This window comes from Mytilus californianus, unplaced genomic scaffold (assembly GCF_021869535.1).
Source record: "Mytilus californianus isolate M0D057914Y unplaced genomic scaffold, xbMytCali1.0.p SCAF_9, whole genome shotgun sequence".
Lineage (NCBI taxonomy): Eukaryota > Metazoa > Mollusca > Bivalvia > Mytilida > Mytilidae > Mytilus > Mytilus californianus.
Genome location: NW_026262745.1, coordinates 66,786,596 through 66,802,593, shown reverse-complemented (window position 1 = coordinate 66,802,593; position 15,998 = coordinate 66,786,596). Strand labels below are relative to the sequence as shown.

Sequence of the window (15,998 nt, the reverse complement as noted above, 5' to 3'; positions counted from 1 at the left end):
CGTTTGTAACTTGTCTTCTTTTTTTACATTCTGGCTGATTTTTACGTTGATTTACATTATGAACCGGAGGCTGACTATGTGTAGCTTAACATTCGAATTGGTCAACTTAAACATCTTTGGATCACAAAAGAGACCAATTAAAACTAAAAATGCCATCCCTTGAAATGCACACATTCAGGCTTATGAACCCTTTGTTATCGTGTTCAGTTTATGTTTTAGTCGAGAACAGATAAAAGAAGCGCCAATTCTAGATGTTCAGCTTCTGCTAATGGAAAACCATTAAATCCCATACCCTCAAACAGTCCTATTAAACGTAAGTTATTATCTATATTATAACATATCATGTAGAATTTTATAACTTGACGTAAATGTAGCAGTAAACGTCGAAATCCTCTAAATCATGACAAGAGCACCTAAAAAACAATTCGTGATGCATAATAATTTTCTGAGGAAAAAAATACAAAATACAATATATTGTCATACAAATAAACTGATCGTTCATGAAAAATACACATTTATCTCAGTCCATTGACACAAAACGTTGGCACATTTTATGAACCAATATCTTTTTCCTTTATGTGTTGAAATGATTAAATCAGTCAAATTCTAAAAAAAAAAACATAAAGAACTGCAGTTAATACTCTGTCACTCAATCATCACATCGGTGATATTTCTATCAGTTATTATCGGTACAATTATGAACAATTAAAATATGAAAATTGTGTTTTTTCTCGTCAGTTAAACCTCTCACAAACTTTTAAATAAAGAGAGAAAATTATTCAAACAACTAGAAACTGTTGTGTCAGGTATATATTCAAGATTATTTCTTTTTTTAATATGTTTAAAGACCATGCACAAAGTTTGTACTATAGAATAAACAAAAGGTCACAGAAATAAAATCAAGTACATATGCATATATTGCATATATAATGTTCAGCTTAAATATTTTTCATTTGAAAAAACAAATATGTTATTTTACTTGCCTGATGAAAAGAACACAGCACATTATATTAAATTTTTACATTGTTTAATTTAAACAGATAGGTTAAATAATTAACATAACAAAAAGCAAAAAAGTCCACAAGTTATTCAGCAATAAAGTAATAAACAGTTATCACGGTTACTAAAAGCAGAAATACAGTGCTTAACTTTCTCATATGAAATCATGCGTTCCAACACTTTATATGAATGCTGTACTTCATGAAGGTATTTTAACAGCAAAAGTTCTCTATATTTGTAATAAAGTGTAGGATAATCAATGATTTTTTTCTACAATTCAAATCAGTAGGAACTTATTCACATTTTTTTAATTATCATTTGTTAATTTGTTAATAAAATGAGATGAGACATTAAAGTTAATCAGGAGCGACATCAAAAATTATTCTAAAATTGACAAACGTCTTAAACGCCCGATTTGATCAAACTATAAGTAAATCAATGGACGATCTAATATAAAATCACATCGACATTTAGTCCCATTTAAGATACATCTTCTTTTTTTTTTTAATTAATCAATCTTAATGCACCTTTGCTGTTAACAATTGACTTAATCTACAGCTTCAATTAAGTATCCCTGTAACAAAAGTTATTGAATATCTAGGGAAAGTATTCAATAATTAATAAAGTTAGGTATATTAATACATTGGACAGTTTTACATAATAAAATGTTTACCGGAATACGGTTCGTTTCTTCACCTATATTGTATATGATTTTATCAAAGCTTCACTGAACCGCAAAAATGATGATGATTTTTGGAGCATGACTCTTCATCAGTTGAATTTTGTCAACAATAGCTAATTTTGAACTTTTTTGGTTTTGTTTACACGACTTAATTGTAAGGAGTCTTAGTTGAAAAGGTAATAATGTTTTTGTTTTCACACATTATGTGTGCTTCTTTATTTTTTAATTAGTAAATGCTAATTTCTATGACCAAGGATCGCAAATACACGTGGTCATCAAATTATACATGTATGCAGTAGCGTTGCATCATGTTGTGTAATCTGCTTGATCTCCTGCTCATAATAATTTTCCATCGTGAATCGGGTACACATATTTAATACAATACTAATTCAGTGTAGCTGTAATAAATTGTAAAAGAGACCACAATAAAATTGCGAATTTCAGTTAATGCACACGCAACTGACTGGACACATGTGCAGTCGTGTATGAACGAAGTCGCATATTTACATGTATCCAAAAACTATCACTTCATTACACTAAAGGAATTCAAAATATTCCCATGTTTTAAGTATTATTCTCTTGTTGTTTTTTTTTTTTGTTTTTTGCTTCTGATTTTATTTATGTTAATTATGTCCCAGATTTCATTTTTGAAGATTTTAAAGATGTCAATGACCTTCTCCTTCTTGTTAGACATATACTATGCTTTATAGATGGAAAAGAAAATTTTAGTTAATAGATATTTCATATCAAAACAAGCTTCATCTTCAATTTTATAGCCTGTTACTAAACTTTCAAGACTTAGTACAGGCTTATCAATTCTTAAAAATGCTAATAGTTCGCTAATTGTATGCCAATAATTAACATTATATGAACAGGGAAATAAATGTGTTTATAATCATCATGTTGCTTACAACGGAAGCACGACCTACTTGGTACTATTTTCCATTTATAAAGTAATTCATTACAGGCTAATATTTAATGTATTATTTTCCATTTAAACATTTTAGATTTGTTGTTTTCAAGGTAGTTAAAAATAAAGTTAAATGTTGACTTAAATTTTGTAGCCATTTTTATAGTTGGAAACAGAATACCATCTAGAAGCTTTGAAATGTTGTCTGGTGATAGACCTGGTACCACAAGCTCACAGAGAATGATCGGAAATGTAGATAGCAACTGATCACATCTATAACCAATTTGTTTCAAACTGTTAACGGGAATGGCTATCATTTTAAAACTTCTTACTAGGCATAAGTGTAAACATCGATATATAAATATAATAGTTATCATGAAATTCATGTGTGCGAAAGAACGATTAGAAGGACAAATTGTTAATTTGTGACTATGTATGAATGATTATACAAAGATCAAAAAATAAATTGTAACCCCGTCACATTTTCATCTGCCTGTCACAAGTCTAAAACACAATAAGTCAAAAGCCTGCAAAACAATTCAACTTACGCAATAAACCCTAGTAATTATGACAATACCTTCTAATATTTGTGACCAAATTATGAAATCACTAATAGGAATCAATACCTACTAATTCTGTGGATATTTACTGGTGTTCAAAAAAAATTTCTTATATGTGCTACTAGAGATATTTTTTATTGTTGCCATATGACGAAACACGGGTCTGTCATAAACCGTCATGAATTTTCCGTCTTTTAGCATATAGCTCTTGAGTATGAAAACTGTACGATAATCTTTTCTAAAAGCAAATTCAAGTAACCCGTTTTCGTTTGTACTATTTCTATGTGAGTTCAATACAAGAGTTTTATTTTGTTTTAGTACAGGAGAAAACTACCGCCATTATCAGAATCCAAGTCACCTAAGTCACAGTTGCAAGAATTCCCAGAACAGAATAAAAATAGAGGTTTGAATAATATTTAGTGTTTTTGTAAATAATATATGTAATAGAATTAGAATTTTTCGAAATACTAAAGATTTTCTACCCAAGGAATAGGGCAGTTGTAGTTGGCAAAACCTTTCGGAATTTCGGGTCCTCAATGCTTTACATCTCTGTATTGTATTTGGCCTTTTATAAACTTTTTTATTCGAGCGTCACTAATGGGTCGTTTGTATAGAATACGCGCATCTGGCGTACACAAGTTTAATCTTGGTATCTATGATGAGTTAATTATATTGGAATCTGTTTCGAATTAAGTTATCTTGATCTTCAGTTTCTTTTTTGTCTACTTTATATGACACGCATGAACAATGAAATGTAAACAGCTGCTTGATCTCAAAGAACAATCAATAATTGAATGACTATGTGAAATAAAGCATGACTTCAAGGCAGTGAGACACCATAAAACCGTTCAACAAGTTATAAAACATATTGAAGGAAAAATTATACATATAATGCGACGAAAAATCCAATAATCTACAAAATAAAAGATGTTCCAAACACCTTGTGATCTATGGAGTTGGGGTGCTGGTTTAGGATTTGACAACGATTTATTAAAAAAAAGTTGGGTTAAATTAATTAGGGGACGGAAATAAACTTAAAGATCTCTAAAGACATTTACATACATGCTGTTTTTGTTACTCCTTTGAGGGAGCACCGTAAAGAAAGAGATTAACAGCAAATGTATTATTATTAATGTGATTAGTGTGAATCTTGAAAATTCTTGTAAATAACGATTAACAGAATAGATTATGTCAAAAACAGTGAACACTTTAAGTGTCAAGTAACAGATAACAGGAATCCCATTTTCATATAAAACAGTTAACACCATTGCCAATTTTAACAGAACAGATAACAGACAGTTAACAGTTTATATATATTTAAAAAAACAGTTAACAACACCTTGAAATCTTGAAATATCCCAAAACAGGTCAACAGAAAAAGGTATTGCCCCCCTCATAAAAAGTTGAAATAAATAACGATGGATCAATACTCTCTATCTTAGACGGATTATTTTATATGATCAATAAGTGTAGAGCTTGACATATAAATACATTTGCCTATTGCTGAGAAATTTATGAATACTGTTTGGGGTATCATTAAGTTGGTTTTAGTGTCGTTTGGATGCTGATGAAGTAAAACATTCCTCGTTTCGTTTAATTCATATCTAATTATAAGTACAATCAATATCAAAGTTAACTTCCGGATGACATCAACAGATTTTCTGCATACCTTTGCCACCAAATAGGCTTAAAAGCAAAGATGATGAGTGTAAAGAAAATCTTTAAAAAGCCAAATGTGCAACGTTTAACGCGATAAAATCGGATACAAGTATACGTATCATTACTATAACACTCACATTCCATTGTAAAACATGAGTATGTCCGTGAAATTGCAAAGGTTTTACCTGAAACGAGATGATAAAATAAATCGAATAAGAGGTTATAGTACATGTAGTTAACCTATGGATGTTCAAATTTCCTAATATCATTCAGATATCAATATACAAAACATTAAAGAACATCACATTAACTTCAACTTGAGCGAGACCGGGTACGTCGACAGGATAAGCGTCTCCTGGTATGGATGCATCATCCTCCTTGCAAATCCTCACTCAGTCAAAATGTCGCATTATAGGGAATAGAACACACGCGTTAACATGAGTTAAGGAGTAAGATTGGTAAGGGCCCTTGTTTGTCCCGAATATTTACTTTATTGTTTCAAGATAAAACGAATCTTAAGCTGAGGAATTGACATGACAGAAAGTGAAATAGAACTATTCTTGTCAAGCTTTTCTTATTAAGACATGTTGACCAAAAATAGGACAAGAATCTAGTTTTTTGTAAAAAGTTGACAAAAGTGTCCAGATTCAGGCCTAGCAAACACAGAGCATAGGCTCCATCAATTTTTTAAACGATTCAAGTCAGATATGTAATTTGATAAAACGAGCATAATGTCAGACGATCTTTTATGTCTTCGTATGCGTTGTATATGTTTCCAGTCCTATCATCCCATGGAAATTGATATTTTTTCTTTGAACTTCGAGTCAAAATAGGTTATATTTGTGACGTCACGAAATGGGAAGGTTTAAATTTACAGGACAGCAAAAACGAAACTGGTATTTTCCATACATTTTACCTGTTACTTTAATATATAACTCAACATATTGTTTAAAAATATTATTTAAAATGTAATGTTATGTTAACTTACGCTATTTGTAAACTTTGGAAAAAAAGTGGAGGAAATTTCATAAGAAAATATATCTATAAATGAAAAAAAGTTGAAAAAAAGTTCTACAAAACTACTCTCTGGCATAATATATGTGTACGTTATAAAGATAAAGGCAGAAAAATTAAAAAAAAAAAAAAAACTAATTTGATTCTTTAATGTTCAATCAGTCTTTATTTTGAAAATTCAGCTAGAAATATTCCATTATTTATTAGACGACTTTTATCGAGACCCCGCAAATATATTGATAGTTTGTTAAGCCACAGACAGTCACACATCGCAACAGGTAACCTATTCGCAATGGTGATCTTTGAATGATCGTTTAACTAGTATAAAACAAGGAGATGTGGAATAGGGAGCGTTATTTTACCACAGAATGACCGAAATACACATAGCATGCTTCGGTTTCAAAAAGTGGCAAATTGACAATTAACGAATTGAGAATTTTGAAATTACACAGTTACAAGTTACAAATTGACAATTTACGAATTAAGAATTTTGAAATAACACAGTTACATTACAATTTACAAATTGACAATTTACGAATTAAGAATTTTGACCTCGTTTGCTTTCCATAGAGTTGTACCATTTCTTCGCTAACTGCATAGTTAAATTCATTGACATATCATTAGTTGTTTTCTTAAGCTGACCTTATCAACAACTAATAAATTGTTAGCGCCTCTGACACTGCCGACGCCGGAGCACAAAAACGGCAGGCGTACATTGGCGTAAGTCTCGCTTTGTACTACCTGTGCACTTATCGAACAATATTCTGTAGTGTATTTTCTAACATTTGTTTTTTTTTTTTGTTAGATGTACATGATGTAACAGTAGAAAAACTTGCATTACGTTTTTGTTTCTTTTTTAAGTGTCTTAAATTACAGTATCGTCGAGGCAAGACAACAATACAGCCGAAAAACAAATGGGGACGTAATTAAACATATTAAACCTGAAAAAGTTTAAGAACTGGGTTGCTTTAAATCCAACACGATAGTACTAACAGTAAAAGTTGTTGCCAATCTTAAACAGCATGGGAAGATTTTGGTATCATTTCGATTCAAACTCTCATTTTCAATCAAAATACCTCTTCAATCCTTTTTTAACATCTGAACTCTCGATTGATTACATACACCAATAATCCTGACGATATGAAAGCCTACAGGTACGTTTAGGACAGGCGCTTATAACTTTCACCATTCCGTAAAATTGCTTGTTAAAGTGCTTGCAGTACTATGACAATACATCAGTATACTATCAGCTCATTGGTCGTGGATACTGTCGGTGTTATCATTAAGACTTCTTATTGGATCAAAGTTGAGTTGATTTATATACGTAAGAGTTCTTTTGTTAATAATGGCTCAAGATTGCTTGCTCATTCGTATTTAATCCAAATATTAAAGGCACTTGATATTCCAGAAACAAAATGTAAGACATATCCCCAAAGCACAAAACTAAAAATTTGAATGATAACTTTACATGTATTTCTTAGGCAAAGGATTGACTATGCAAGGGGTTCGAAGTGATCTACGAATCCGCAGCGATATTGGACCACGAAAACAAGAGGGTCTAAAGCAAATTAGGTAATGTGTGTTCTTTATAAACGGTAGTGAATTACTTTGGTAATAGTGTCTAATCGGGAATGTTCTAACCAAAAATATTAGGAACTAAGGATGATTAAATCTATATAGTTGAACTCGCTAAATAAATAAATAGCCATACATCTTATTTTTTAAACTTTAAAAGTGACTTTGGTGATTATAGAAGAAAGCTCAGGTTTCAATTGACCTTTACTTAAACATCACTCCTCCCATGATTTGATGAAAACCGATTCAAAGTACAGATGAAATTTGTTTTTGTTAATCAAGTCTTATTTGATTAGCTATTACATCGATGTTAGAATATTTAATTTTACGCTGTGTGTGATTCAAATCGACTCAATCCTTCAATTTTGACTGGTTTCAATTATGTACAATGCTAAAAGTTTTGATCAATTTGAATTTTTTTTCAGTGCGTTTTTAACAAATGAGATTTTGTACGTTCTCTTCATAATTCCTCATATTACTAATAGTTGAAGCTAACAACATGTTAAAATGTTATTTCGTATTAATGGTCAAAATATACAGAAAGATATATGAAACGGATTAATACTTTCTGATATGAAACTGATCGTTACTAAGTAGTTTATCAGCTATCTGGACTGATAACATTTCACCATTGGCGTAGCGCTTCGGACGCATGAAATTAAAGTTTTGTTTTCATTTTTCGTCAATTGGGCGATACCGCTGCTGGTGGACAATCAATTCCCGAGAGTATCATCAGCTCAGTAGTCAGTTCCTCGACACTGACATGATTTATAAAAGACCTTTCTAATATTGGCAGTTTATAATTTTATAAATTATAAAGAAATAAATTATAAAGAAACCAAGGTTTCAACTCGCTCAGGAATAGTTGACCTAATAAATTGGCTAAACTATTATGTCCTTTTGGTCATTTAGCTCTTCTAGTGTTTCGGTTCTTATATATGCTTGGTTTTCAAATATTCGGCTTTGAGCGTTCCTGATGAAGACAAATCCAGAAAAGAACTTCGGACGCATGGAATTTATAAAGTTTTGTTTTCATTTTTTTGCATTCACAGTAGTGCAGTAACGTTTATACCGTTCAAATGTATGGCGGGTTTGTTTTTTTTTTTTGTGTTCTATTTTCTATTCCATTGTTATCATTTCAGTGACCCAAGATGTGTTTCACTAAGACCGAAAACTTTGTAAGCTGTTTATGTTTTACCCAGTTACCCATTGACGATTATCAACACACATTTAAGATAAGAGCAGCTCTCAAGAATCACACTGAGCTTCAAAGCTGGATTTACAAGACACCTAGCATCGATGTGAAATATTGCGTGTTACACTGATTGGCATTGCTGCGTGTGCACTTACAGACTAAGCGTAAAGACGTCATACACAGTCTTAGAAACGCATGACCTTGTGCAATTCCGAAATAAAAGCAAACAACATCGACTGGATGTAGGATCATAAGTTCTCATAACTGTACATTTATAGCAATATCTATTTCAGTAATGTTTATTTTTTTTTCAAAATCAGAATCAATATTAGTATCGATAGAAGCAATATCTAAATATTTTACCACTGTGTTAAATTGATTACCTTTAAAGTCATATGATACATCAAATTCAATTAAAAAAAAGTTAAAATGTTTTATTTTCTTTAATGACTAAGGTTCACTTTGATACAACGGGTACTAAAGACTTTTTTATTAAAGACAATCTTATATTTTATGAAACTCTTCATAAATGTACTGCATTTGAATTATTGTCTTCCCGTACTCAAATTCGCCGAAATTTTTTACGTATGCAGTGAACTTAACCATGCCATCTTTCGTTAAAATTACGATAATCGCACAGCGCAAGTGCGTAATGAAAGAAAAGTTTAACAAACGTGGAAAGAAAATAGTATTAACCGATTCAGAAATAAAGAAACTTAATACACCAAATAATTTAAGATCTGTCATAACAAAGTTAAATTAACAAATGGGAACGGTTTAAAAACAAAACTACAAATATGTATCGATCTATAGTCTCACTTTATACTTTCCACGTGTTCCATGATTCTGTAATAATTGTTTATCAATAGAAAACGATCGGTAAACTTCAACACCAAAATCCGTGTTTTAACAAAGTTAAATTACAAGTAAAATTTTCGATCAACAATCACAAGACGACATATTTTTTGTCCATTATACTGTAGTAAATGTTGAAAACGTGCGCAGAGGACAGTTTAATACATATACATGCATTGGTTTAATAATTGCCTCAATTTAATAATTACCAAAACCTCGGCAAAAAGCTTCATATTGTGACTTGCAGTTGATATTTAACAATACAAATACATGTATGGTGGAAATCTGATAATCGATTTATCGGATTGTATTTGTGTATTTTGCATGATAGAAACAAGAGTTTTTCTCTGATTCACCAGCAAACCGGAAGATGACTTGATAAGTTCGGGTCAAACTTATCAACGTAGGTTCATTCGTTATGACGTCGGCGATATGTCCGGGTCAACATTATTAGGGCAATGTTAACGTATTTGACGCCACAAAGCCGTGATATGCAAGTTTATAAAGCGCTGAGCAGAGTAATACAGACAGTTGGAACACTGATTAAATTTCTTACCAAATATCATTGACTTATCAAAAGTGGTTCCTCTTTAATTGACCTAATCACTAACGTTAACTTGTAAACTATACAAAAATCCAAATCCAATGAACCATGACTAAAGGAGTGGGGACATATAATCTCCATGATATTGAAACGAAACGAGGAGATATGAAGATTTGTTTTCGATCTATGAGTTTGACTGTCCCTCAGGTATCTTTCGTCCCTCTTTTGTTCAACCTTGAAAAGTCATATATATTTGCCCTGGTAATGCCCTCCGGAAGTCTGATTTTCTTTGGAGAACAAATCATCATATCTCCCGCAAGTAAGAGAAATAAATGTATTTAATAAAAAAGATGCAGTCTGGTATCAATGTATAGTTGTGTTCGTAATGTTTTGCAGAAAGGGGGGGGGGGGATCAATTCGTTTATTTCAGTTGGTTAATTACTTAAAATTGTTTTTATCAAATAAATTTGCTATAGAAGAATATGTTAGGGATTGTTGCTTGCTTAACGTCAAGTGGCAATTATTTACTGTATATTCAGGACGAGAAACTATATAAAAAATTTATACAAAAGGTGGTTTCTGCAAGGTAGAATGACAAGGGTGAACGGCGGGAAAAATGGACTGTCACTGGAAAACACTGCCATGTTAGATTGGGGTAAAACTTGTGCCTTGTAACAGGCCATCCAAGGATTTGTGTAATAACAAGTTTCTTTACAAATCCTTGGGCCATCTAAACACTCCTCAACTAGTTGTTTTTCTTTTATGAAAGAGTGTGACAACCTTTCCGAACGAGGCATTGGATTTAACGTCCTCATTCCTACCGGACGTAACTCCGTGTTTATACATCCCGTACTGCAAAAAGGACGACCTACTATGACAACAGTTTGACTTCCTTTTAGAAGAAAACAAAATTAAACGTATTTCTATATTCCCAAGTCAACCCAAATACATAATATGTATGTCATAGCAGGTCAGAACATGTATACAAAGTTATATTGAGACATAAACTTAAACATACCTTTTTATTGTTGAACAAATTGCCTGTCCTTGATCTGAGAAACCTTTGGAACAAATGAAAGCAAGCACAAAAATCTGCAATTTAAGCGTTCTGTTAATAAGGGGACGAAGTCCCCTATTACAATAGAAAAATCAATAAAAAAAAAAAAAAAAAAAAAAAAACGGGAAAAATTTCCCGAAATTTTCATTGTACTAATGAACTAAAAATCGTTAACTTTTTTTTGTAACTTTTTTTAATTCCCGCATTTGCGCAGAAATCTACTTCCTTCTTCCGGTCTCGTTTGTCATGAGACTTTGAGTGAAATATATATTTATCAGTCCAGTAAAATATAGGAAGGAACACAATAACAATTTCATTTCTAATTAATCTTTGATATGAAAAAAACGTTACATGATGATAGCGTTTCTTTGTTTACATTGAATATGACTTCATAATTAAAATAACGTCACAACTAAAATCCCTAACAACAGAACCAAAATCGGAAACGTTACGGTATTTCCGTTTCTTTTTTAACAGATTTAGAACTTAAAATATGTTTGAATTAAAAAAAAATAATTTATATAGACTTCGTCCCCTTTCACAGGTAATGCCAGCCTCATATTACCAGTTTGACAGTAAATGTGTACTAACTAATTGAATCAGTAAATAAACAAATACAAGGACATATATTTTTTTTTATAATCCAAAACAAAATTGTTTTTCCTGTAAGGATATCTGTAAATCTGGGAATTCGAAATACAATGTACGGCTGCATGTTACAATTTAATGTACTATTCTTTGCTGTAGAATAATAGTGATGTACGGAAAGTAGTCATCATTAGAGATTGATTTATTCAATGGAAAGTTGAATATAACAGATAGTTTCAAATATGTTTAATTGTTTGAAATACAAAATGTATTTCTCAAAAGAATCATGCACTTGTCGAAGCGCTCGTGGTAGACAGTTAGTCTCTATCCGCATTAAGTTCAAGGGTTAATTTCAAAATCTTCTAACTATTTTTAAATTGTATTATTGTTTCATTGTCTAGTTGTGTAATGGTTGAATTGTATTAGGTAAGAGTTAACGTTAATTTTAAATAGTATGGATGAACGTAATTGTTTTCGAAAAAAATCATTTATTAAATTAACATTTTAAAGTACAATGTACAATAGTAAAACAATTTAAATATCTGACTATTGTTACATTATTTATTAAAGATAAAGTCGATCTTTCTGAAAGGACGAACATATGATGTGTAGTTACCAGGACGGAATTTAAGGATAAAATTGAATGATTGATACTACCATTGCAAATATTGCATTACAAATTTTAACACAATATCAAGTTAACTTTGTTTACTTTGAATTATCCTTTTATAATTCTTATATGATTTGCATATCTACAAATACTTGAATTGGATTGGTCCGATAGCATTTTTCCCTTGGTTTACACTTCGATAAACCATGTTGCCGAAACTATATCCGTAACCTTCATTGTGATTTATTCATGCACGAAACAGATGCATGTATCAAGGGGTTCAAGCAATGAGATTGAAAAAAAAAAATACATATCTGTTATTTTTATTCTAATGAATAATAAAAAGACAATAATTAATTCATTAAAGCTTGGAAAATGTATAAATTTACAATAAAATAAAATTCCGCGAAAAATCATGAATGAGCTTTGCGCTTTATCTTCAGTGGAAAACTTGACGTCATACGAATGAAAACTTTCAAGACTAGGTGAAGATTATTTATTCCGTTTCTTGTACGCTTCAAACTTAAATAATATCTCATTAAAATGAAGTTTTTGAGGTAGGTATTATTTTATTTTAGATTCTATTGCATTAATCGAATATTAGTGGATTTCAGAAAGTCAATATGGCGGCTTACTCCTTAGTTACGAAATGTCAATTGTGCATTTGATGGTAAATAGCAGCCAATGTACCGAAAAATGTTAATTAAAAATTGCAAATGATTCGGTTAAGAATTATAAGGATTAAACACATTTTTTCTAGAGGTTATCGATGTGTAAACTGGATCGCTGACTCACAAATTTTACATAAAAGTCCTTCGGACTTTTATTTAGTTTGTGAGTTAATCGCCCCAGTTTACACATCTATAACCTCTAGAAAAAATTTGTTCAATCCTATACTAATCTGTGTTACCAACCATAAAATATTAAACTGAATTGTTAATGTATCGCTGTCTTGGATTTGCGGAGTATAAATTAGACTTCTTTCTGAATATATACAATATTTAATGGTTTCAAAAAGAGTGAAAATTGATTGTCGCTTGATAATAACTCGAGTTATTTAATTTTAATAAGGTAATAATAAACAAGCGTTTCCATTCCAATGGTACTTTTAACATCAGATGTAAGTTTCATAGAGGTTGATGCTCACAAGGAAGCTATTAAACCAAGAGTTCAAAGTGGTGAAGTTGAAATCATCCCTTCGTAAATTTTACGGACGCGATCACGCGTTGGTTGACCGTTATGTAAGTTCCGTTTCACAGATGATAGCGGATATGTTCATAATGTAGTAACTTCAATCCTGTCAAATTTTCCCGAATGCGATCTTCCGAATTAAACTTAGTACCGGGTTTGAACTAAGTGAGTAACACGACGGGTGCCACATGTGGAGCAGGATTTTCCTACCCTTCCAGAGCACATGAGATAACCCCCAGTTTATGGTGGGGTTCGTTTAACTCAGTCTTTAGTTTTCTATGTTGTGTTTGTGTACTATTGTTTGTCTGTTGATCTTTTTCTTTTTTAGCCATGGCGTTAGCAGTTTATTTTCGACTTATGAGTTTGAATGTCCCTCTGGTATCTTTCGTTTCTTATTCACACACTTATATTTTATTTCCGTATTAAACGCAACATCAATGACTGTACATACTATCCCTAACAATGGTCAAGCAATGCATAGAAAACACAAAAATACGAAATGATTTAATTGATTAAACTCGTAATTTGGTGCTCCCATATTTTAAATTTTGGGTTTGTCATGCTTTTGTTTTATTTGTAATTATAGGTGAGAGTCCAATTATGTGAGTTTTATTTCAAATAAAATGTAATGATATTTTATTATTAAAACGCAACTCTGTTTTACTGGGGTATAGAAATATGGTCACCTGGACCTCTTCTGCTTCGGTGTAGAACCTTTTCTAAAGACGGGCGTCCATTTGGCTATGCGGACTATATACACAGCCATGTCAGTCCGTATTGGAACATCTTATCCGATGCCTCGTTTAGGGTGAATGTTGTTCTTTCTGTGCGTTAGATTCAATGCATATCAAATCTTTATTGCCATACCACTATATATTTTTAGCATTTGACATAACATAACAAAATAAAAATAAACAATATCAACAAGATCATTAATATACATAATAAAAGTAGATATTTCAAGAGTCCCATGTCCTCAGTTCTATTGACTATTTTAAAAAGGGTCCTAGCTGATTTGCTTAAGTGTGTGATCTTTGGGTGAGTATACATTAAATTTTATCTATATCATTTAAAACTGTAAAGTGCATATTCTTATTTATCAAAATTCAAAATAAACTTTTCTATTAGTACTGTTACTATCACAATATAAAAAGAAATGAATTTCATCTTCAGTTTGTTTGCAGTATTTGCATAATCATTCTTCTCTTGGTATTTTATGATATCTTCCCTTTTCTATTAATAAATAGTGGTCACTTATTCTAAATTTTGTTATCTATTTTCTAAATTCAAATTTTGAGCAAGTTAAATATTTTACTTCTGTATTATTCAGTATTACATGTTTATAAATAGTGAGTTTGCTGTTATCTTTTATGTCTGATATTGTATCTGTATGGCCTTCAACAATGAGTAAAACCCATGCCGCATTGTCAGCTGTAAAAGGCCTTGTTATGACAAATGAAATACAATTCTATTTTCAGCTGATGGCTAATCTTGACTGTTAAAAAACCTAAAGTACTTTATTTATAGTTATCAATATGATAAATCTTATGACAAACTGTCTGAAATAGTAGATTTAAATTATTTTATTTTGGTTTGAATAATTACAATAAAGTTTTATTTTGTGGTTTACATGTACATGGATCTTTTGTTAAACCCTTTTCATGGGTAGTAACGTCATCATTTTGAGGAGCGTTTAGTATACATCTGTTGTTTTTATTTTGAACCAAATTATGTCTATGAGAAGATGTGGGGGTGTACGGCCATGAAACAGTAACGAAAATAAAAAACTAGCGAAACGATATCGAGAGGGCACCATAAAGTCGTCAGCCCTCCACGGAAAAAAATGTTAACATGGACAACAGTTTATGATGTACAATTCTGAAGAGCCAAAAATTTCTAGAATTAAACTTTTTTTCTTAACCTGATTTTATGGTTTATATCACTGAAAGAAAGTAACTGATGAAGAAAAATCATATGGGGTGCACTTCTTTTTTGCTACGGCCATTTGAAAGTACCATTTTTTAATGATTTCCCCATTTTTCATCAATTTTTACCCATTTTTGGGCTATTATCATGAAAAAAATCAGAGATTCACAATTTAACTTTTTGTCATACTTTCACTAGAGATGAAATGGACCAATCTGAAAAGATTTACCTGAAAAAAAATATAGGTTGGTTTTAATATAAGAAAGTTTGATAAACTTTTGTTTCTTTTCGTATCAAATTGACCATGCTGTCAATTTTGTCAACTTGGGATTTTTCTCTTTTTTAAAACAAAAGGCATATTATTTCAACTTATTTGTTATAAATGATGAAAGAATACATATCTAAGAATTTTGAAAAAAACAAAAATGTTATGTGATGTACATATTTTTGGTAAAATAATTTCTTTGTATATCTTACCCATTTTCTCAACATTTTGGCTAATGACATTGACCGGACTGGTTATAAAATTTGAAAATTTTATTTCTCAAAAACTGATTTTTGTAAGTACACAATTTTTTCACAGAGTTTAGTTTAATAATAATATTGTTTATATCCCTTGTTATTTTCTACCTG

General features: G+C 31.1%; 1 protein-coding gene across 1 annotated transcript in view; it reads left to right on the top strand.

Annotated features, from left to right (window-relative positions):
* The window catches only part of LOC127714687 (uncharacterized), a 231,122-nt gene extending 222,113 nt beyond the window's left edge, over positions 1 to 9,009 (top strand). The window contains exons 7-11 of the mRNA XM_052220754.1: positions 220 to 313; positions 2,746 to 2,843; positions 3,470 to 3,554; positions 7,306 to 7,396; positions 8,542 to 9,009. Coding sequence (XP_052076714.1) covers positions 220 to 313; positions 2,746 to 2,843; positions 3,470 to 3,554; positions 7,306 to 7,396; positions 8,542 to 8,581 — 408 coding nt within the window. The 3' untranslated portion in view covers positions 8,582 to 9,009. The remainder of the gene's footprint in view (positions 1 to 219; positions 314 to 2,745; positions 2,844 to 3,469; positions 3,555 to 7,305; positions 7,397 to 8,541) is intronic.
* Positions 9,010 to 15,998: the final 6,989 nt, after the last annotated feature.